The sequence below is a fragment of the Papio anubis genome, chromosome 2, assembly GCF_008728515.1.
Source record: "Papio anubis isolate 15944 chromosome 2, Panubis1.0, whole genome shotgun sequence".
NCBI lineage: Eukaryota > Metazoa > Chordata > Mammalia > Primates > Cercopithecidae > Papio > Papio anubis.
The window spans coordinates 55,312,778-55,330,372 of record NC_044977.1 but is presented as its reverse complement, the minus strand read 5'-3'; the positions used below and the strand labels follow the sequence as shown (position 1 = coordinate 55,330,372).

At 37.0% G+C, this 17,595-nt stretch overlaps 1 protein-coding gene across 25 annotated transcripts in view; it reads left to right on the top strand.

Annotated features, from left to right (window-relative positions):
• SETD5 (SET domain containing 5) overlaps nucleotides 1–17,595 on the top strand; it is an 82,228-nt gene that overhangs the window by 52,910 nt on the left and 11,723 nt on the right. For all 25 annotated transcript variants that reach the window (XM_031663184.1, XM_031663179.1, XM_031663174.1 and 22 more), the window contains 3 exons: nucleotides 219–461; nucleotides 5,548–5,677; nucleotides 15,522–15,769. In XM_031663184.1, coding sequence (XP_031519044.1) covers nucleotides 219–461; nucleotides 5,548–5,677; nucleotides 15,522–15,769 — 621 coding nt within the window. The remainder of the gene's footprint in view (nucleotides 1–218; nucleotides 462–5,547; nucleotides 5,678–15,521; nucleotides 15,770–17,595) is intronic.

Here is a 17,595-nt window from a genome sequence, read left to right as displayed (position 1 = left end):
TTCCTTATTTTTAGTCAGCTTAAATCATTGATAGGTGAAATTATTCCTCTCTTAGTGGACGTGGAGAGGGTGAAGGAAGATATCCTTGTGTTCTGGTTGCCCAATTCATACTGTAGCTGCTGCATCTCCCTCTGTCCTAGTTTCTAGATGACATTTGTCTTTATGAACTACACTGCTACCTGTTGATTTATAAATTAATGATCTCTTTTTTACGTTAGTATCTAGTTACAGAATGGTTGAATGACAAAGCAGAGAAGCAAGAGTGCCCTGTTGAGTGCCCTTTACGTATCACGACGGATCCAACTGTACTGGCAACGACCCTAAACATGTTACCAGGTCTTATCCATTCCCCATTAATTTGCACCACCCCCAAACACTACATTCGCTTTGGCTCACCCTTTATCCCTGAGAGACGTCGAAGGCCCCTTCTGCCTGATGGCACATTCAGCTCCTGTAAGAAGGTATGTCTGTGTTGTGTGTGTGTTGTGTTTGTGTGTGTGCGCTTTTTTTTTTTAAGCCTAAGATTCCTGTCATCATGACATAAATAACATGTTCTGTAATAGCCACTCTGCCCATGTGAGTTTATAATGAATTAGTTGTTCAGCCATAAATACTGATTCTTCAAGAGTCTGTGAGACTATGGTGGAATGAATATGCTGCATTTTTGGTGCTCAGATTTGTGACTGGTCACTGATGTCTCTTCTGAGAACCTTTGAGGTTCCTGAGGGAGAGCACACAGCAGTGGATGACTGGGTAGGGACGGATGTATTTTGTGTGTGCTCTTGTAGTATGGGTTAACATGTCCATTTATGATGATTGTGTAAGATTAGGCCCTGGGTCCTCTAGAACACTGTTGCATAAATGAAAAGTAATTAAATTGTGTTTTGAATCAATTGAACCACTATTATCCACTATCATCACTTGAAGTAAATTAGAGGAAAAATCCTATTGTAATTGGCATAATTCCTGTTCCTTGATCAAATGACAAGTCGGACTGTTTATTCCCAGAGAATATGGAATCTACCCTAAAAGACTGTCTCTCCCTCTCTGTTTCTGCCTCTTTCTCCTCTTTCTAGTTACTTACTGTTTTTGGATCTAGTGGCAGTAGCATTTGGTGGTGTTTTGGAATGCTCTTTCTTAATTCCCAGAAGCCCTGCATATTTTCCAAAGGTGTCTCTTAGGAATAGATCACTCCCTCAGATCTATGATGTTGTTTTCCGTGTTTCTAGAAGTATAGGACACCCTTTCATTTGGTCTTCCTTTGAGGTAGAGTCTGTTCCCTGGAACACCCTTTTCTCTTATCCTCAGATCTGGATTCAGGCTGCCTTCCTCAGTGTCTGCCATTGCCCTCCTCCACTGGCATCACGTACATGAGGATGCTGCATATAGATTATTTGATGTGATGAAGTCTCCAACTCCAGGCAGGTCTTCCCTGACTCCTCCAAACTTAAAGCTTTTCTCTTTCCCCAAAGAACAGAAATTATTTCTCGGGGGGAGAGGGGCATGAAAGATGAGCCAAAGTGGTGTGGGATATGGAGGGGAGGAGGGCAATAGGAATCTGCAAAAAGGAAGGACGCTACTGCTGAATGAGCAGCACATTGCAGAAAGTCTTTTCCTAACTGCACATCTTACCTAAGTATTGGAATCACTCATTGGTTTGTTCGGGGAAACCCTAGTAGAAGAATTCCTAAAGAGAAATTTGACCATTTTTAAGGATGTTAACTGTTGAAGCGCCTTACCAAGCCAGGTCATACAGTCTCCTATTTTAGTCCTTTTAGGAGTGTAGGTGATTATTTAGTACAGATTAGTAATGAAATCTGAGCTGCAAATAATATGAACTAGGCTCTTGAATTGAAATTCCTTCTTGATAATTCTAATGCTGGGTTGCAGTCTTTCTGTTTCCATCTTTTCCAACTAGCAGAGACTTATAAAAACCAAAAACATGTGTCTAGGACCGTAACTTCAAATCTGGTAGAAAATGCATTTCTTTAAGCTTTTTTAACCTGGTTCTGCTTTTATACTTCTATCTATAGCACATCCTTAAATTTCTACAGACAACAGATAGAAATTCCATTTAACACAAATCTGTGTTATATTCTCCAAATGTATCTGACTATCCTTAATCTCATTTATATAGGCTCTACTCAAGCACTTTTATCTATGTGTCATGGTTAGATAAGGTTCCTAAACTCTTTAGGAAGAGTTTAGGCTGCGTACACAGGATTATCATAACAAGACTATTTAAATAGGGTCTTTAAAAACTGTTTAAGTTTAAATCATTGCTTTATTGTGTGCTGTTCACATATAAAGAGTCTATTTTTTTAAATACAGCTTTTTATGAGGCAAAATACAATGAAATTGAATGTCTTAGCTAGAATTGAACTTGGCTTTATGGCAGTGAAGAAGAGTTCTTAGATTGGTTAAAGAGGTCTTATCTAATGCAGAACCTAAGAACATTTTCATTATTCAACAAAATTGTAATAAAATTCAGAAAATCCCTCAGAATATAAGTTAATCAGATAGGTGAGAAAAACAGCCCTCCATGGGATTATTTAGAACAATGTATATTTCTAATAGGGTCATAGGCTCACTGTTTCATATCTCACTAAAGAGGTAAGGGCCTGGCCTCGTAAGTTAAAAACTTACCAGTGTAGGACAAATTAAAGTTGTATCTGTATAGTTGTACTCAGATTCTTATACTGTTTATTTTTATTTTTATCATTATTATTTTGCTACTTCTGAAAAGAGGAGGAATTCAAGTATTTGACAGACCATTTTATGATATCCCTGGAGTTTCTAAATTGAATCATAGTTTTTAAAAAGCATTTTATAGTATATCATTTTTTAGATCCTCAGCTGTTATTTTAAAAACATTTATAAGTGGCCAACAAGGCTTTCGGTAGTGTTTTACCTTGTTCTCTCTAAACTCCTCTTCTAAACACAATGTGTATAGGGCATTTGGTCTCCAGACTTCTTAGAAAAACCATTCTGACTGATAATGAAACACTGCTTTACATTCATATTAATATTTCATTTTATACACTGGAGCATTATCTGTAAATCTCCAAACATAACATTGAAATTTAGTTGAACCAGGACTCGTTGAAAACCTGCTGAGTGTTCAGTACTGTACTATAAGCTTTCTTCACGTATATTGTCTCACTTACTATTCATGAAATTGGAATCATTTTCCTAAATTTATATATCCAGAAGCTTTGTCTCAGAAATGTTTGGTAACTTGCCCAAAGTGAGGCAGCTAGTGACAAGAGCCAAATTTCTTTTGGTGGGGGGTAGTGAGGGCTCACAGGGTCTCACTGTTGTCCAGGCTGGAGTGCAGTAGCATCATCACAGACTCACTGCAGCCTTGACCTCCTGGGCTCAAGTGGTCCTCCTACTTCAGCCTCCTGTGTAGCTGGGACCACAGGCACACCCCTATGCCTGGCTAATATTCATATTTTTTGGAGCGACAGGGTTTTGCTATGTTGCCTAAGCTGATCTCAAACTCTTGAGCTCAAGGAGTCTGCCCACCTTGGCCTCCCATTCTGCTGGGATTACAGATATGAGTCATTGAGCCCAGCCTCACAGCCAAGTGTCAAGCCAGGGCTTTTGGACTCCAAAACCTGTATTACTTCCGTGTTCTTTCCCCATAATAATGAGACTTTTAAAACATTTATCCATCTTTGAGCCTTCCAGAAAACTCTTTTGCAATATACTTTAATACAGAGTTTCAGAGAAGGGAGAAATGTTCTTTTGATTTTAACAACTTGCTGAGTAGCTGCATTTAAAATTAACTTATTATCCATGAGGTTAATTGTATCTTGTTAGATACAAACAAATGTCCATGTTCCTTTTTTATATGAGTCCTGAAATATTGTAAAATTATACAACAGAACCTGGAGAAGTAGGTTTGATCGTATTTGCTGTGTCTCATAGCTAACCATGGTAGCATCTTTCTTCTAGAATACTCCTGGTTTTATGTTCCCTTTTTGTAGTCATCAGATCCAGAATGTAAATTCTTTTATGAGTACATCTACTAGACCCTGAAATATTAAAAAATTAGTCATATAGGAAAGCTCAGTGACCCCAAATGAGTCTGTTTTCTGCTTTGAAAAGAAAAACTTAAAGGTGGCTATAACAAAAGATTTTTCACTCCTGAGCCTAATTTTTCCATTTATAAAATGAGTGCTTTGGACAAGATGACTTCTAAGTTCTCTTCTAAGCTTTAAGGCTTATATGTGTGGTTCTGACAATTCATCTTTACATCAATATTCTGTATCTAAGAGAGTTCGTTCTTGGGGGTTTTTGATTTTGTTTTTGTGTTTGCTTTTCAGAGACCTGGTTGTATCCTAAAATGTTTATGTGATGAATTCAAATTACCATTGAGAGCTCTTTTTTATACACTTGTTCACTCTTCCTTCCAAATGTTTACAGTATTAGTTTTGCTTTCATTTGGCCAGCCACAATGACATTTGTATGGCGTAAGTTTTTTGTTTTTTGTTTTTTTTTTTCGGTAAAATTTTTGTGGATTATTTCCTAGGTTTCTAAGAGGGAAAATCTATAAGAATTGCTCTCTTTGGTGAAGAGAATATTTACTTACCTGTAATACATGTTCTCTAAAGGTATAAATTATAATAATTCACCTTTGCTCTTCCTGTTGGGGGAGGGTCTTACTCAGAAATTGATGTTTATCAAAATTCGATCTGTCTTATGTCAGGGCAGGAGAGCCACAGAGTGGTGAGCAACCTACAACTGTATATCTTAAGAGAACACAATTACAGGTAAGAAATTTTCTGTCTTCCACAGGATGCATAATCTTACTATCCTAATCTTTGCAGGCTTACTATCTCACCTAAATTTATTTCTCGTCAATTTATTATTCTAATCTTTACTACCAAAAACTTGTGACTGATAGGTCTTCTTTTTGACTTTCTCCCTTTTTTTTATGTCTACAGAAGTTCATTTTGTGATTTGCATTACTCATGCATAATTTAACCAAACTACTTGTTGGAGGGGAGATCCCATAGGTTATTTCATTTGAGATAAACCTTTTGGTACCTGTAGTGAAGAGCTGTTAATTCTCATCCAAAGTCTTCCTATGAATCTTTTTTATTACCTCTTCACTTGTCTCCAGCACAGGGCAGACAACTTTTAAGAGATCTTTATCTTCCTTCTAGGCACTTATTTTATGTGTTAGTTTTATTCTATACGATCAGAGTCTCTCCTAAATAAATGTTAAGATTTCTTCCTAAGTCTTGCCGTTTTACACCATCCCAAACAGTATGAAAAGATGTAATCATTTTTTATTGGTTTTTGTCTTTTGATGGGATCTCATTATATGTAATCCAGTTTTCCTCAATTCTGTCAGTTAAAAGGAATTGATAGGACAATGTTCCAATATGCTGAGACACAAGACAATAAAATGCTTGACTGTGTAACTGAATTAGTGTGTTGAATTGTATCACTCACCAGTTGATGTACATTTAAAACAGGTTTACTAAATGGTTTTAAATAATTATTGATAATTCTCTGGTTCTTTTCCAATTATAGCGCTGGATAAAGCAAGCCTTAGAAGAAGGAATGACTCAAACATCATCTGTACCCCAAGAGACTAGAACTCAGCACCTATACCAAAGTAATGAGAATAGTAGCTCTTCCAGTATCTGCAAAGACAACGCAGGTACGTATATAAAACCTTTCTGAATATATGACCAATGATTGTTTCAGGTCTGCATAAAAAATTTCAGTATGAGTACTTCTGATAACAAAAAGAAATGGCGTGTTTTCTAAATAGTTACTTTACATCTGTCTTTACAGAGGAAGAGAGAGATCTCAAGTCAGGGATCAGTTTTCCCAGGACGACAAAGAAGGACTAGACAGTGTACAGATAACAGCAGAAATGGTTATAAAAAAGGTTAGATACATTTAAAGTAGTAAGTTTAGGAAATTTATATTCATATTTATAAGATGGGGAAAGGGCAAGAAAGTGGTGGAACACTAATGTTCAGGAAAGAATTAAAATTCTAAGTGATTAAGTTGGGTGGGACATGGTTGAGGGAGCAGGGGATGAATGAAATAAGTGAGAAATTATTATCAATTGATTGTTTTCAAAGGGGCTTATATAATTAGCATACAATTTTTAAAAGAACAGCTGGGCGCTGTGGCTCGCACCTGTAATCCCAGCACTTTGGGAGGCCAAGATGGGAGGCTCCCTTGAGGTCAGCAGTTTGAGACCAACCTGGCCAACATGGTGAAACCCCGTCTCTACCAAAAATACAAAAATTAGCTGGGTGTGGTGGCAGGTGCCTGTAATCCCTCCCTAAAGCTACTCGGGAGGCTGAGGCAGTGGAGAATTGCTTGAACCCAGGAGGTGGAGGTTACAGTGAGCCAATATCATGCCACTGCACTCCACCCTGGGCGACCAGAACAAAACTCCGTCTCAAAAACAAAAAAAATTTCAGACAGCTTTAAATCTAAAGTCCTTGTGCATTTTTAAACTAGATGTCAATGAAAAATCATCTGGTCCATTGGTTTTCACAGTGACTTGCAAAGGATCTAATTGAAAGCACTTGTGATATCTTAATGTATTTTGTGACAATCTTTTTACCACAGTTTCTCCTGCAACTATCAGCTTAATTGAAAAGTTCTTTGTGATTTTCATAACTTTGTCTCTAAATCAGTTTTTTAAATATTAGACAGTCAAAATACCAAAGTAAATTAGATGCTAAAGCAACCTTTCAGGTTGCAACAAACAGAATATTTCAGATTTTCATAAAAAAACCACCTCATTGTTCCTGTTTACCAACATGCTGAATAAATGTAATGAACTTGAATTTAATTAGATAATTTTTTAATAGCAGATATTGCAACTAAAATCAGAACTTCTATTAAAGTTCTTATTTCATTTGGATTTTACTTCTTTTTAGGTTTTATTTCGGAAAATGTGAATTGCCTTTTTTTTTTTTTTTTTTTGAGATGGAGAATCAAGCAATTCTCCCTGCCTCAGCCTCCCAAGTAACTGGGATTACAGGCACCCGCCTGCTCACCCGGCAAATTTTTGTATTTTGAGTAGGGACGGGTTTCGCCATGTTGGCCAGGCTAGTCTTGAACTCCTGACGTCAGGTGATCCGCCCACCTCGGCTTCCCAAAGTGCTGGGATTACAGGCATGAGCCACCACGCCCGGCTGTGAATTGCCGGTTTTTAAATTATGGATTTGGTTTATTCTTCTGTCTCTAGATTAGATTATACCTCATAAGTTACCACCTGTGTATCAGGATAATAAAATTCCATTTATCTGAAAGATAAATTATACTGTTTATTTAAAATATTTTCTTCTGGTATTCACCAAAGATTAGGGAGATTTAGTCAAATAAGATACTATAAAGAAATCTTGGTACCAGATTTCCATTTATATTATTTCTTTTTTAACAGCTTTTAAGGTGTAGTAAGAGTATAACTTAGCTGAAATAGACTATCATATTTGTGTATCTTTATGGTGTGTATGTTAATGCATGTGTATAGTTAAGGTCGAGAACAGGAGATTGTATAGCAGTTCACATCCTGACTAGCAAAGGATTATAGGAAAAGTGTCTTTGTTATTACATGTCCTGGATAGAAGGAAATGAGGATTCCTAGTCACCAGCCTTTTTTGTTGTTGTTGAGCTTCTGCCCTAGTCTAACAGTGAGAAACATTCACAGGACACACCTTGCCCTTAAAGAGCAGCATAGGAAAATATTTGATTTTAAAAATCAAGCAGCTGTCAAATGCGCAAGTTACATTGCTACAAAATTAGCATAAATTCTCAGGAATTATTTTTATTTGTTGGCTCTTTTTTTTTTTTTTTTTTTTCCAAGAATACCAAAGAGATATTAAGAAAGGAGAAAGGATTTCTATAATAGAGAGAATCAAACAGACCTTTATTTGAAAACCAGCTGTTCCCTTTACTAACTATATCATGTTACTAAAAGTCTCTGAGGCCAGGCGTGGTGGCTTACATCTGTAATCCTAGCACTTTGGGAGGCCAAAGCAGGCGGATCATCTGAGGTCAGGAGTTCAAGAGCAGCCTGGCCAACATGGTAAAACTCTGTTTCTACTAAAAATACAAAAATTAGCTGGGCCTGGTCACGCACCTGTAATCCCAGCTATTCGGGAGGCTGAGGCAGGAGAATTGCTTGAACCCAGGAGGCAGAGGTTGCAGTGAGACGAGATTGCGCCACTGCACTCCAGCCTGGGCGACAGAGGGAGATTCTGTCTTTAGAAAAAAAAAAGTCTCTGAGCCTCATCTGTAAAATGGGAATAGCGATACCTGCTTTATAGGACTAACATTAGAATGAATAATGTATGTAAAGTTCTCAGTTTAGTATCAGGCCCGTAAGAATAATTATTATATGGTCATTATTCTAAACAGAATACTCTCTCGTAGAGTATTTGTGTATTAATAAGTACATTAAAGATTCTGGCCGGGCATGGAGGCTCACGCCTGTAATCCCAGCACTTTGGGAGGCTGAGGCAGGCAGATCACGAGGTCAAAAAATTGAGACCATCCTGGCCAACATGGTGAAACCTCGTATCTACTAAAAATACAAAAAAATTAGCTGGGCGTGGTGGCGTGCACCTGCAGTCCCAGCTACTCAGGAGATTGAGGCAGGAGTATCGCTTGAACCTGGGAGGCAGAAGTTGCAGTGAGCCAAGATCATGCCACTGCACTCCAGCCTGGCAGTAGAGTGAGACTCCATCTCAAAAATAAATAAATAAATAAATACATTAAAGATTCTAAGTTCCTAAAAGCTGAAACTTTATAGAAATAAAAGTTATTATCAAAGTAGGGCAGGGGCATGATGTTCGTTATTTGTAAATGATGTGGGTGTATTCCTAGAAGAGCCTAAATAATCATCTGAAAAACTTAGAATTAATAGTAAGAGTTTAGGCCAGGCGTGGTGGCTCACACCTGTAATCCCAGCACTTTGGGAGGCCGAGACGGGTGGATCACGAGGTCAGGAGATCAAGACCATCCTGGCTAACACGGTGAAACCCCGTCTCTACTAAAAATACAAAAAATTAGCTCTGCGTGGTAGCGGGTACCTGTAGTCCCAGCTACTCGAGAGGCTGAGGCAGGAGAATAGTGTGAACCCAGGAGGTGGAGGTTGCAGTGAGCCGAGATCATGCCACTGCACTTCCGCTTGGGTGACAGAGCAAGACTCTGTCTCAAAAAAAAAAAAATTTTTTTTTATAATAATGAGTTTATTAATATTACTGGATAGAAGAGTAAATGTATAAATGTATTTTTTAAAATCATTTATATACTAAGAAAGTAAATGAATACCAATTTTTTTGTTACCAAATTTAACAAAACTAAGAAACTGCCTAGGAATAACCTTAGTTGGATATATGGAGTAAATTGTTACTGAGAAATATTTTTAAAGTCTGAGGAAATTGAAATTTCTTTTTTACTTTTTCTTTTTTTCATGAAACATATGTGAACCTTTGATAAATTTCATGTTCATTATGGAAAGATTATATATTTGTGTATATATATATTTCTTTCTCTCTCTCTCTTAGTTCCCATGAAACGGCCTTGTTTTTGGAGTTTGATTAAAAGATTCTGAAGTCTACCTTTTAAAAAATAAGAAAAAATTGAAAAAATAATAATGAAGTACTTTCTCTTGAGGTGTAAGACTAGCTTCTAGTATGAAGCTAATAGTTAAATTTAGTATAATATTGATGCAAGAATGGATGTATATATGGAACAAAATAGTCAGAACAGGCCTAAATATAAATGTAAAAGTTGGTAAGTTGTCGTGGAATTTTTACTTAGGAGATTGAAAAAGAATTAGATTCTAGCTAGACTGTCAGTGGCACATGCCTGTGACTCTCAACTACTTTGGAGACTGAGGTAGGAGGATCACTCAAGCCCAGGAGTCAGGTTAGGCCTGGGCCACACAGCAGGACCCTGTCTTTAAAAGAACAAGGTCCTTTGCCAAAGAAAGTTCTAGGCACATTCAAATATATATATATATTTTTTTTAATTCAAACTTGGGCCTGGCATGGTGACTCTCACCTGCAATTTCCAGCTGTTTGGGATGCCTAGACACAAGGTTCACTTGAAACCAGGAATTTGAGACCAGCCTGGGCAACAGAGAGAGACCCACATCTCTACAAAAAATAAAAATTAGCCAGGCATGATGGTGTGTTGCCTGTAGCCTTAGAGAGGCTGAGGTAGGAGGGTGGCTTGAGCCCAGGAATTTGAGGCTGCAGTGAGGTTGATAATGCCACTGCATTCCAGCCTGAATGACAGCAAGACATCTATCTCTAAAAATAATAAATAATTCAATCTGTATTAACCATGTTTTTGTGTCTGTCCTGCCTCTGAATTAATAGAGGATTAATACATTGGGGAAAGGATTTGCAGTAAAACTGACAGGAGAGCCCTGCTAGCAATTTGATAAGATTTATCGTGTACATTAAAAATATTCATAATCCTTAACCTAGTAGTCATTCATTTGTTCTGCTTGGTATGTTTCCTACAGAAATAGACACAGAAACCAAAATTTATATATAAGGTTGGTGCAAAAGTAATTGCGGTTTTGGACTATTAATTTTAAATCACTTTAACTAGGCTCAGGCACATCTTTATTAATCAAAATAGGAACCACTGCAATCAACACATTTTTGCCAATGAGAAATAAGTTTGTTTATTCCTGTAGCATAAAAATCCATGCTTCAGGATTCGACAAACTCTTGGAAAATATTTTCTGCATCCTGCTGGTTGTGGAAACACCTGCGCTGCAAAAAATTGTCAGATGCTTGAAGTGGTACTTAGTTGGCGAGAGGTCAGGTGAACCTGGTGGGTGAGACAAAACTTTGTAGTCAGATTTGTTCAACAGCTTCAAAAGTTGAATGAATTGGTTGTTAGAATAACTAATTCTTAGTTATTAACAATTGCAAAAGCTATAGGTTAAAAATAATTTGAATTCCAACCCCAGGAATGGTAGAATTTGTAATTTTATCTGCTTGTGCACATACTTGTAATGGAGTATCATATAGTATTTATTGAAATTTTTATTTTTGATTCATTTTATCAAATTAACTCCCTCTGCCCTCCAAAACAGCATAGTACCACTTTTGAATTAGATTTGTGATCTTAACTAGCACCTTGAATTTGTAAGAATATTAAAAGAATAATATATTATAACTAAGGTCCTTCTAGGAATGTAAGGATAAGTTAATATTTGAAAATTTAATGACATTCATTTGTTAGCAGGTCAAATGAGGGAGGAGAAGTCATAACACAGTGACTGTTACCAATTTAATGATAAAATAACATACTTACGATTTTTTAACATGTAGCTGAAAAAGTTGCCAGTTGTCATGCATCATGAAAACTAAACATCAAAATAGGCTATCAAATTATCCCACTATTACCATTATTATTTAATATAGTCTGTAATTGTTAGCCAAAGTAATTATACCTCCCTCCCCCCGCAAAAAAAAGAAAATCAACATAAGAGATGTAAGTACTGGTAAAGAGTACTAATGTGTTATCATGTAGAAATACTATTATCTACCTAGAGAATTAATTGAAAAACTGGTAGAGATTAATATGGTAACTGGATAAAAAATAAGTATGTAAACTTTTTAAATGTTAATAACATTTAGATAACAAAGGGGGAGATATGTTTTTTTCATAGTAGTAAAAAAAAAACTAAAGAATGCTGAAGAGTAGACTTAATTAGACATGTGGTACATCTAGATGAAGAGGGACATAAATCAATATGTGAATAACAAAGATTGTGCCATGTTCCTGAGTAAGAATGCTTCTCAGATTACTCCTGAATTTCATGTAACACCAATCAGAATCCTAACCTTTTAAAAATAGTATGAGCATGGTCATTGAATGACTTCTGTAGTTAGTTCATTGCTAAAATAGCTAAAACATTTTGGAGAACTAGAATAGAATAACTGGAATTGCCCAAACAATTTTAATAAAAAGTATGCTGGTGTTGAAGATAAACCCAGCATATGTAAGAATCTAATAAGATAAATATGATATTTCAAATTAATGGGAAAATTATAGTTATTCTACAATTACAGAAGATTTTGGAAGAAGGTGCTAGCTATTTGCTATAGGAAGAGAACAGATTAATTGCTACCGCATACTTAAGTATGTTCTTTTTTCCTTTTTTTTTTTAATGGCAGTTTGTCAGTGTGAAATAAAATATGTTCTTTTTAAATTAAGATCTAAATTAAAAATTAAACATGGAGATAAAAGGAAAATAGGCTGGCATTTTTACAATGTCAGGGTGGGTTAGCAAAGATGTGATATCAGAAGCAGAAAATAAAGTGGTCCATTTGACTAAATAGAAATAAAACATATAGCAGAGACTTGTAAATAAAATTGAAAAGCAATCAGTAAACTGGGAAAATACATTTGTAATTTTATTGACAAGGGGTCAACATTCTTACTATTTAAAGAGCCCTTACAGATGAAGAAGAAGACCCCAACACCCCAGTAGAATGCAGGCTAAAGAACAGGAGCCAACAGTTCTCACAGGACTAAAAATAAAGTTACTGCACATGTGTAGATATTTTTTTGATTTAATAATCCTACATGTAGCCATTTGTTCTTATAGCAAAAAATGAAAAATACTTGAATTGGTTAAATTTTGATAATACTAATGTTGTGCAGCCATTAAACCTGAACTGTAGATTTCTATTCATTATCATAAAAAAAATGTTGACCATGTATTTCTGAGTGAAAATAGTTATTGAGAGTGTAGGTAAGGCAAGAGTCAGTGAAGCAGTGTCTAGATAAAAATTTACCAGGATATTAGCATGCGTTTATTTGTGGATATGATTTTCAGGTTGTGTGTGTGTTTATATAACCTTGGTAATTTTTTGAGTAAAGGTTAAAAAATAAATAAAAGATGGATAGATTTGACCATATAAAATTTGAAAACTATGTATGCAGGAAAAAGAGAAAAAGTGGGCAAATTATTTGGCCTTCTTTGGCCTGTAAACTTCTTAAGGGCAGACATCAGGTCTCCTGTTGAATACAGTATCATAATAAGTACTCAGTAAATATATGTTGAATGAATGCCATGTACGTTGATTTGCACATGGCAGATTTCACCTGTATCTTCTAACTTTTTTCTACAACTAACTTCATCACTTAACATAATTGACTTTAGTAGTTATAGGGTTGGACCTAGCAGTACAGAGATCTTCTGAAAGATTCCGTTGTTTAAGACCCTTGAAATATTAAATATGTAAAAGTTATTCCGAATATAAGCCATGAATTACATGTTTGTTTCTGTTTTATACCTAGGCACTTTTTAAAAGAAGGAAAGAAAATTTAGTGTCTGGAACAAAAGGAAAATGTGAATATACTTCCAGTCTAGGAATATTAAAAATTCTGAGATACCAGAAAGGAAAAATATGCATCTTCAATAATTTTTTGCATTTATTCTTCCCTCTTCATCTAAACATCTCCTACCCTGGTTTAGTGCCTCATAACTCTTTGCTAACTACTGTATTAACTCCAGATGATTTCAGTTACTAGTCTCATACTGACCATTGCTTCCAGATAATCTTCCTGACCCAAAAATTTTCCTTGAAGGCCTGGAATAAATGTCACTCCTTCCATCCACCAAGCCTTCGGATATACTTTATTGATTAAGAATATAGAAAGATGGGGCCAGGCGTGGTGGCTCATGCCTGTAATCCCAACACTTTGGGAGGCTCAGGTGGGTGTATCACTTGAGGTCAGGAATTCCAGACCAGCCTGGCCAACATGGCAAAATCCCGTCTCTACTAAAAATACAAAAATTAAGAATGTAGATAGATGGGAGCAAGAATACCTGTTTTGTCTCTCTCCACACATCAAGTTTCTCACCTTTAATATGGGGATGTTAATAATAGTGCTTGTTAAAGAGTTGTTAAAATTAGATATTTCACAATAAAGCACATGGCATAGTCCGTAGTATATAATAATCATTTAGAATACAGCTTTTTTTTTTTTTTAAACTAATGCATAGCAATATGATCACCTTTCTTGATCTTACTAATATGTTCTCTTTTTGTTTTTTGCTTTTGTTTTTTTTGTTTTGTTTTGTCTTTTTGAGACAGTCTCCTCGCTCTGTCACCCAGGCTAGAGTACAGTGGTGCAGTCTCAACTCACTGCAACCTCTGCCTCCTGGGTTCAGGTGATTCTTGTGCCTCCACCTCCTGAGTAACTGGGGCTACAGGAGTCCACCACCACATCTGCCTAATCTTTTTTGTGTATTTAGTAGAAACAGGGTTTTGCTATATTGGCCAGGCTGGTCTCAAACTCCTGGTTTCAAGTGATCTGCCTGCCTCAGCCTCCCAAAATGCTGGGATTATAGGCGTGAGTCACCACACCTGGCCTTCCTTCTATTTCTTACAAATTTTAAGCCTCTTGAAAATAGACTGTATGATGACCATTTTTCCCTCCATACCTAGTTCAGTAATCTGTAGGTATTAAATAAATACATATCTTTTTAACTATAAATGAATAAAACTGTATTTTTATTCCGAGAATCAAGTGAGAAAGGTGCTTTGGCCTAAATGGTTACTAAAATATTTAAGTGTGGTAACTTGCTTTTTAAGTGGATCTAAGAAATATAGAAAATAGGATTATTCTAGTCAAAAAAAAACGAATATAAACCTAATTTTTTAATGGTTGAGAGAAGTTTCTGTAGAAATCATTTCACGCTTTTTAGGTAGAAAAGGGGCTAGACATGGATCAGGAAATCATATAAGAACATTATAGAAAGAGCTTCTGAAAAGGGACACAATATATGAGAGATGGTGAAAGGAATTTGGATTTAGCATCCCAGTACCTTTAGTTGGTGATATAGCAGTTTAGTAGAGGGTAACTTTAACACAGTAACAAAGACTTTTCAGAAACTCAATGTAAAAGAAAGAAATTTAGCAGTGGCTCAGGCCTGTAATCCTAACCTTTGGGGAGTCCAAGGCGGGCAGATACCTGAAGTCAGGAGTTCAAGACCAGCCTGGCAAACATGGTGAAACCCCATCTCTACTAAAAATACAAAAATTAGCCGGGTGTGGTGGTGCGTGCCTGTAATCCCAGCTACTCAGGAGGCTGAGGCAGTGAATTGCTTGAACCCGGAAGATGGAGGTTGCCGTGAGCCAAGATAACGCCATTGCACTGCAGCCTTAGCAACACAGCAAGACTCCGTCTCATAAATACATACATAAATGAATAAATGAAATAATTTTATATTTTGCACTGGTAGAAATTAAATTAGAGATCAGTCACATTCGATTTACCGGGAGTTTGGGAGATAGAATGTTTTCAGAATTATTTTAAGTGTGGTAATTAAAGAGTTTCTTTGGGATTTTGGCTTGATTGGAGGAGATAACTTAATGGGATGAGGCAGAAGACAGTTAAGAGCCATTGTAGATTACAGATTAATGGCTTTACTGTAGAGCCTTAAATTAATCTGTGATTTCAAACTCTCATCCAAGCTTTGTGTTTCACAGACTTGTTGAGCCCATTAAAGAAATGGAAGTCTCGCTATCTGATGGAGCAGAATGTCACCAAGTTACTTCGGCCTCTGTCTCCAGTCACACCACCCCCTCCCAATTCAGGCTCAAAGAGCCCCCAGCTGGCCACGCCTGGCTCATCTCACCCAGGAGAAGAGGAGTGTCGAAATGGATACAGCCTCATGTTTTCACCAGTCACATCTCTTACTACTGCTAGTCGCTGCAACACTCCTCTGCAGTTTGAGGTGATTTGGGTTTGGTTGCCGGGAGTGCTGGATATGAAAATCACCATTTGTACCTTCTCATTTCAAATATAATACCATTCCAAATATTTCTTTACTATCTTCCTTCCCCATCTCAGTAAGAGAATGGGAAACCTCAGGGTCATTGTGGCCTATTACCTGGTCACCTCTCATCTTGGCAGCCCCTATACTTCCCAAAATAGGCATAGTGCTACCACAGATCCCATTCGTGTATCTTTTGCATGCAGTCCATCAGTCTCCATATGTTTAGGTAGTAAGCATGCTAGATCTCCATCGTTATCTTTACTGTAAACTTTGGTCAAAATAGGCCTCTAGCTGCCTGTAGTATCTGTTAGTAACACCAGCCTGAGAGCACAGATGATATTGATTGATTGTGTCTTCGTTTCTAGGCCTTTAAATAAGTGAAGTGTCTTTCCCAGGTTGTTTGGTATTTTCATTGTGGCCTTAGTGAACAGAGATTTAGAAAACATTGGGGTATGGCTTATGGCGAATGCAGGTTTCTTCCACTCCAGGTTACTTTCCCTCTTTGTTATAATGTCTTAGGAATGAGAATAGACAGGAGACTAGCAACATGTATTCATGAGACAAATTTATTACCTTCACTGTGGGATTAAGTTAGAAATGTCTGCCTCAGCTGTTTCAAAAAGTGATTTTGAATCACTTTAGTGTTCAGGTTCGGGTGACAGCAGGTTTCAATAGAATCCATGTATACTTTTTTAAAACACTTCATCTATTGCATGTTACTTTGATTTGTAATTAAAATGGACACTGTCTCTTCCTTCCTTCTCAGAAAAATTTGTTCTGACCACTAAACACACTCTGCTGCTCTGCCCCCTTGCTTGCACTTCTCCAGATGTGTTTTTTGAGAAAGGTGAACGTCCTAACCAATCTTACGTTTCCTATTCAGCTTTTCCAAGTATGAGGATTCAGAATACTTGGATTTTTATATGAGTAACTAAGAGGTAGCTAGCAACATTGAAAGTAGAACTATATTATGTCTTACCCTAGATCTCTACTTTTGGAGCAGACCTCTTTCTGGGTGAGGGAAAAAACCTCCTGGTTACATATGAGTTACCTAGGGAAATTACTCTTTACCAGATTCTTTATGGAATTCTTTCAGCCAGATAATACAGCAGCTGATTCAAGCCTTTCTAACTTTGTCTACTTGCAGTTGACTTTGCAGTTGGCACCTAGAGCTTTACAGTAAGGCATCATGAGAGGAATTCTCCCGGGAGGGCCTAGGATTATAGGAATAGAGTTTCATACTTTATCAATACAGACTTTATTATAAATGTGGGATTATGAAAATTAGAAGGAGGCCGGGCATGGTGGCTCATGCCTGTAATCCCAGCACTTTGGGAGGCTGAGGCGGGCAGATCACGGGGTCAGGAGATCAAGACCATCCTGACTAACACAGTGAAACCCCATCTCTACTAATAATACAAAAAATTAGCCAGGTGTGGTGGCAAGCACCTGTAGTCCAGCTACTTGGGAGGCTGAGGCAGGAGAATGGCGTGAACCCGGGAAGTGGAGGTTGCAGTGAGCCGAGATCGTGCCATTGCACTCCAGCCTGGGCAACAGAGCAAGGCTCCGTCTCATTAAAAAAAAAAAAAAGAAAATTGGAAGGTAAGTCACTTTCCAAAACAAGCAGGTTCAGCACACAGTGTGTTCCTTATCCCTTGTAGCATTTGGGATAACTATTAAACACTGCAAATATAAAGTGGTTTTGGTTTTCTTTTTTTTTAATTGCTGGTCATTTTAATAATACAGTCCAACCTTAATGTTAGAATACCAGGAGGGAAGGAAAA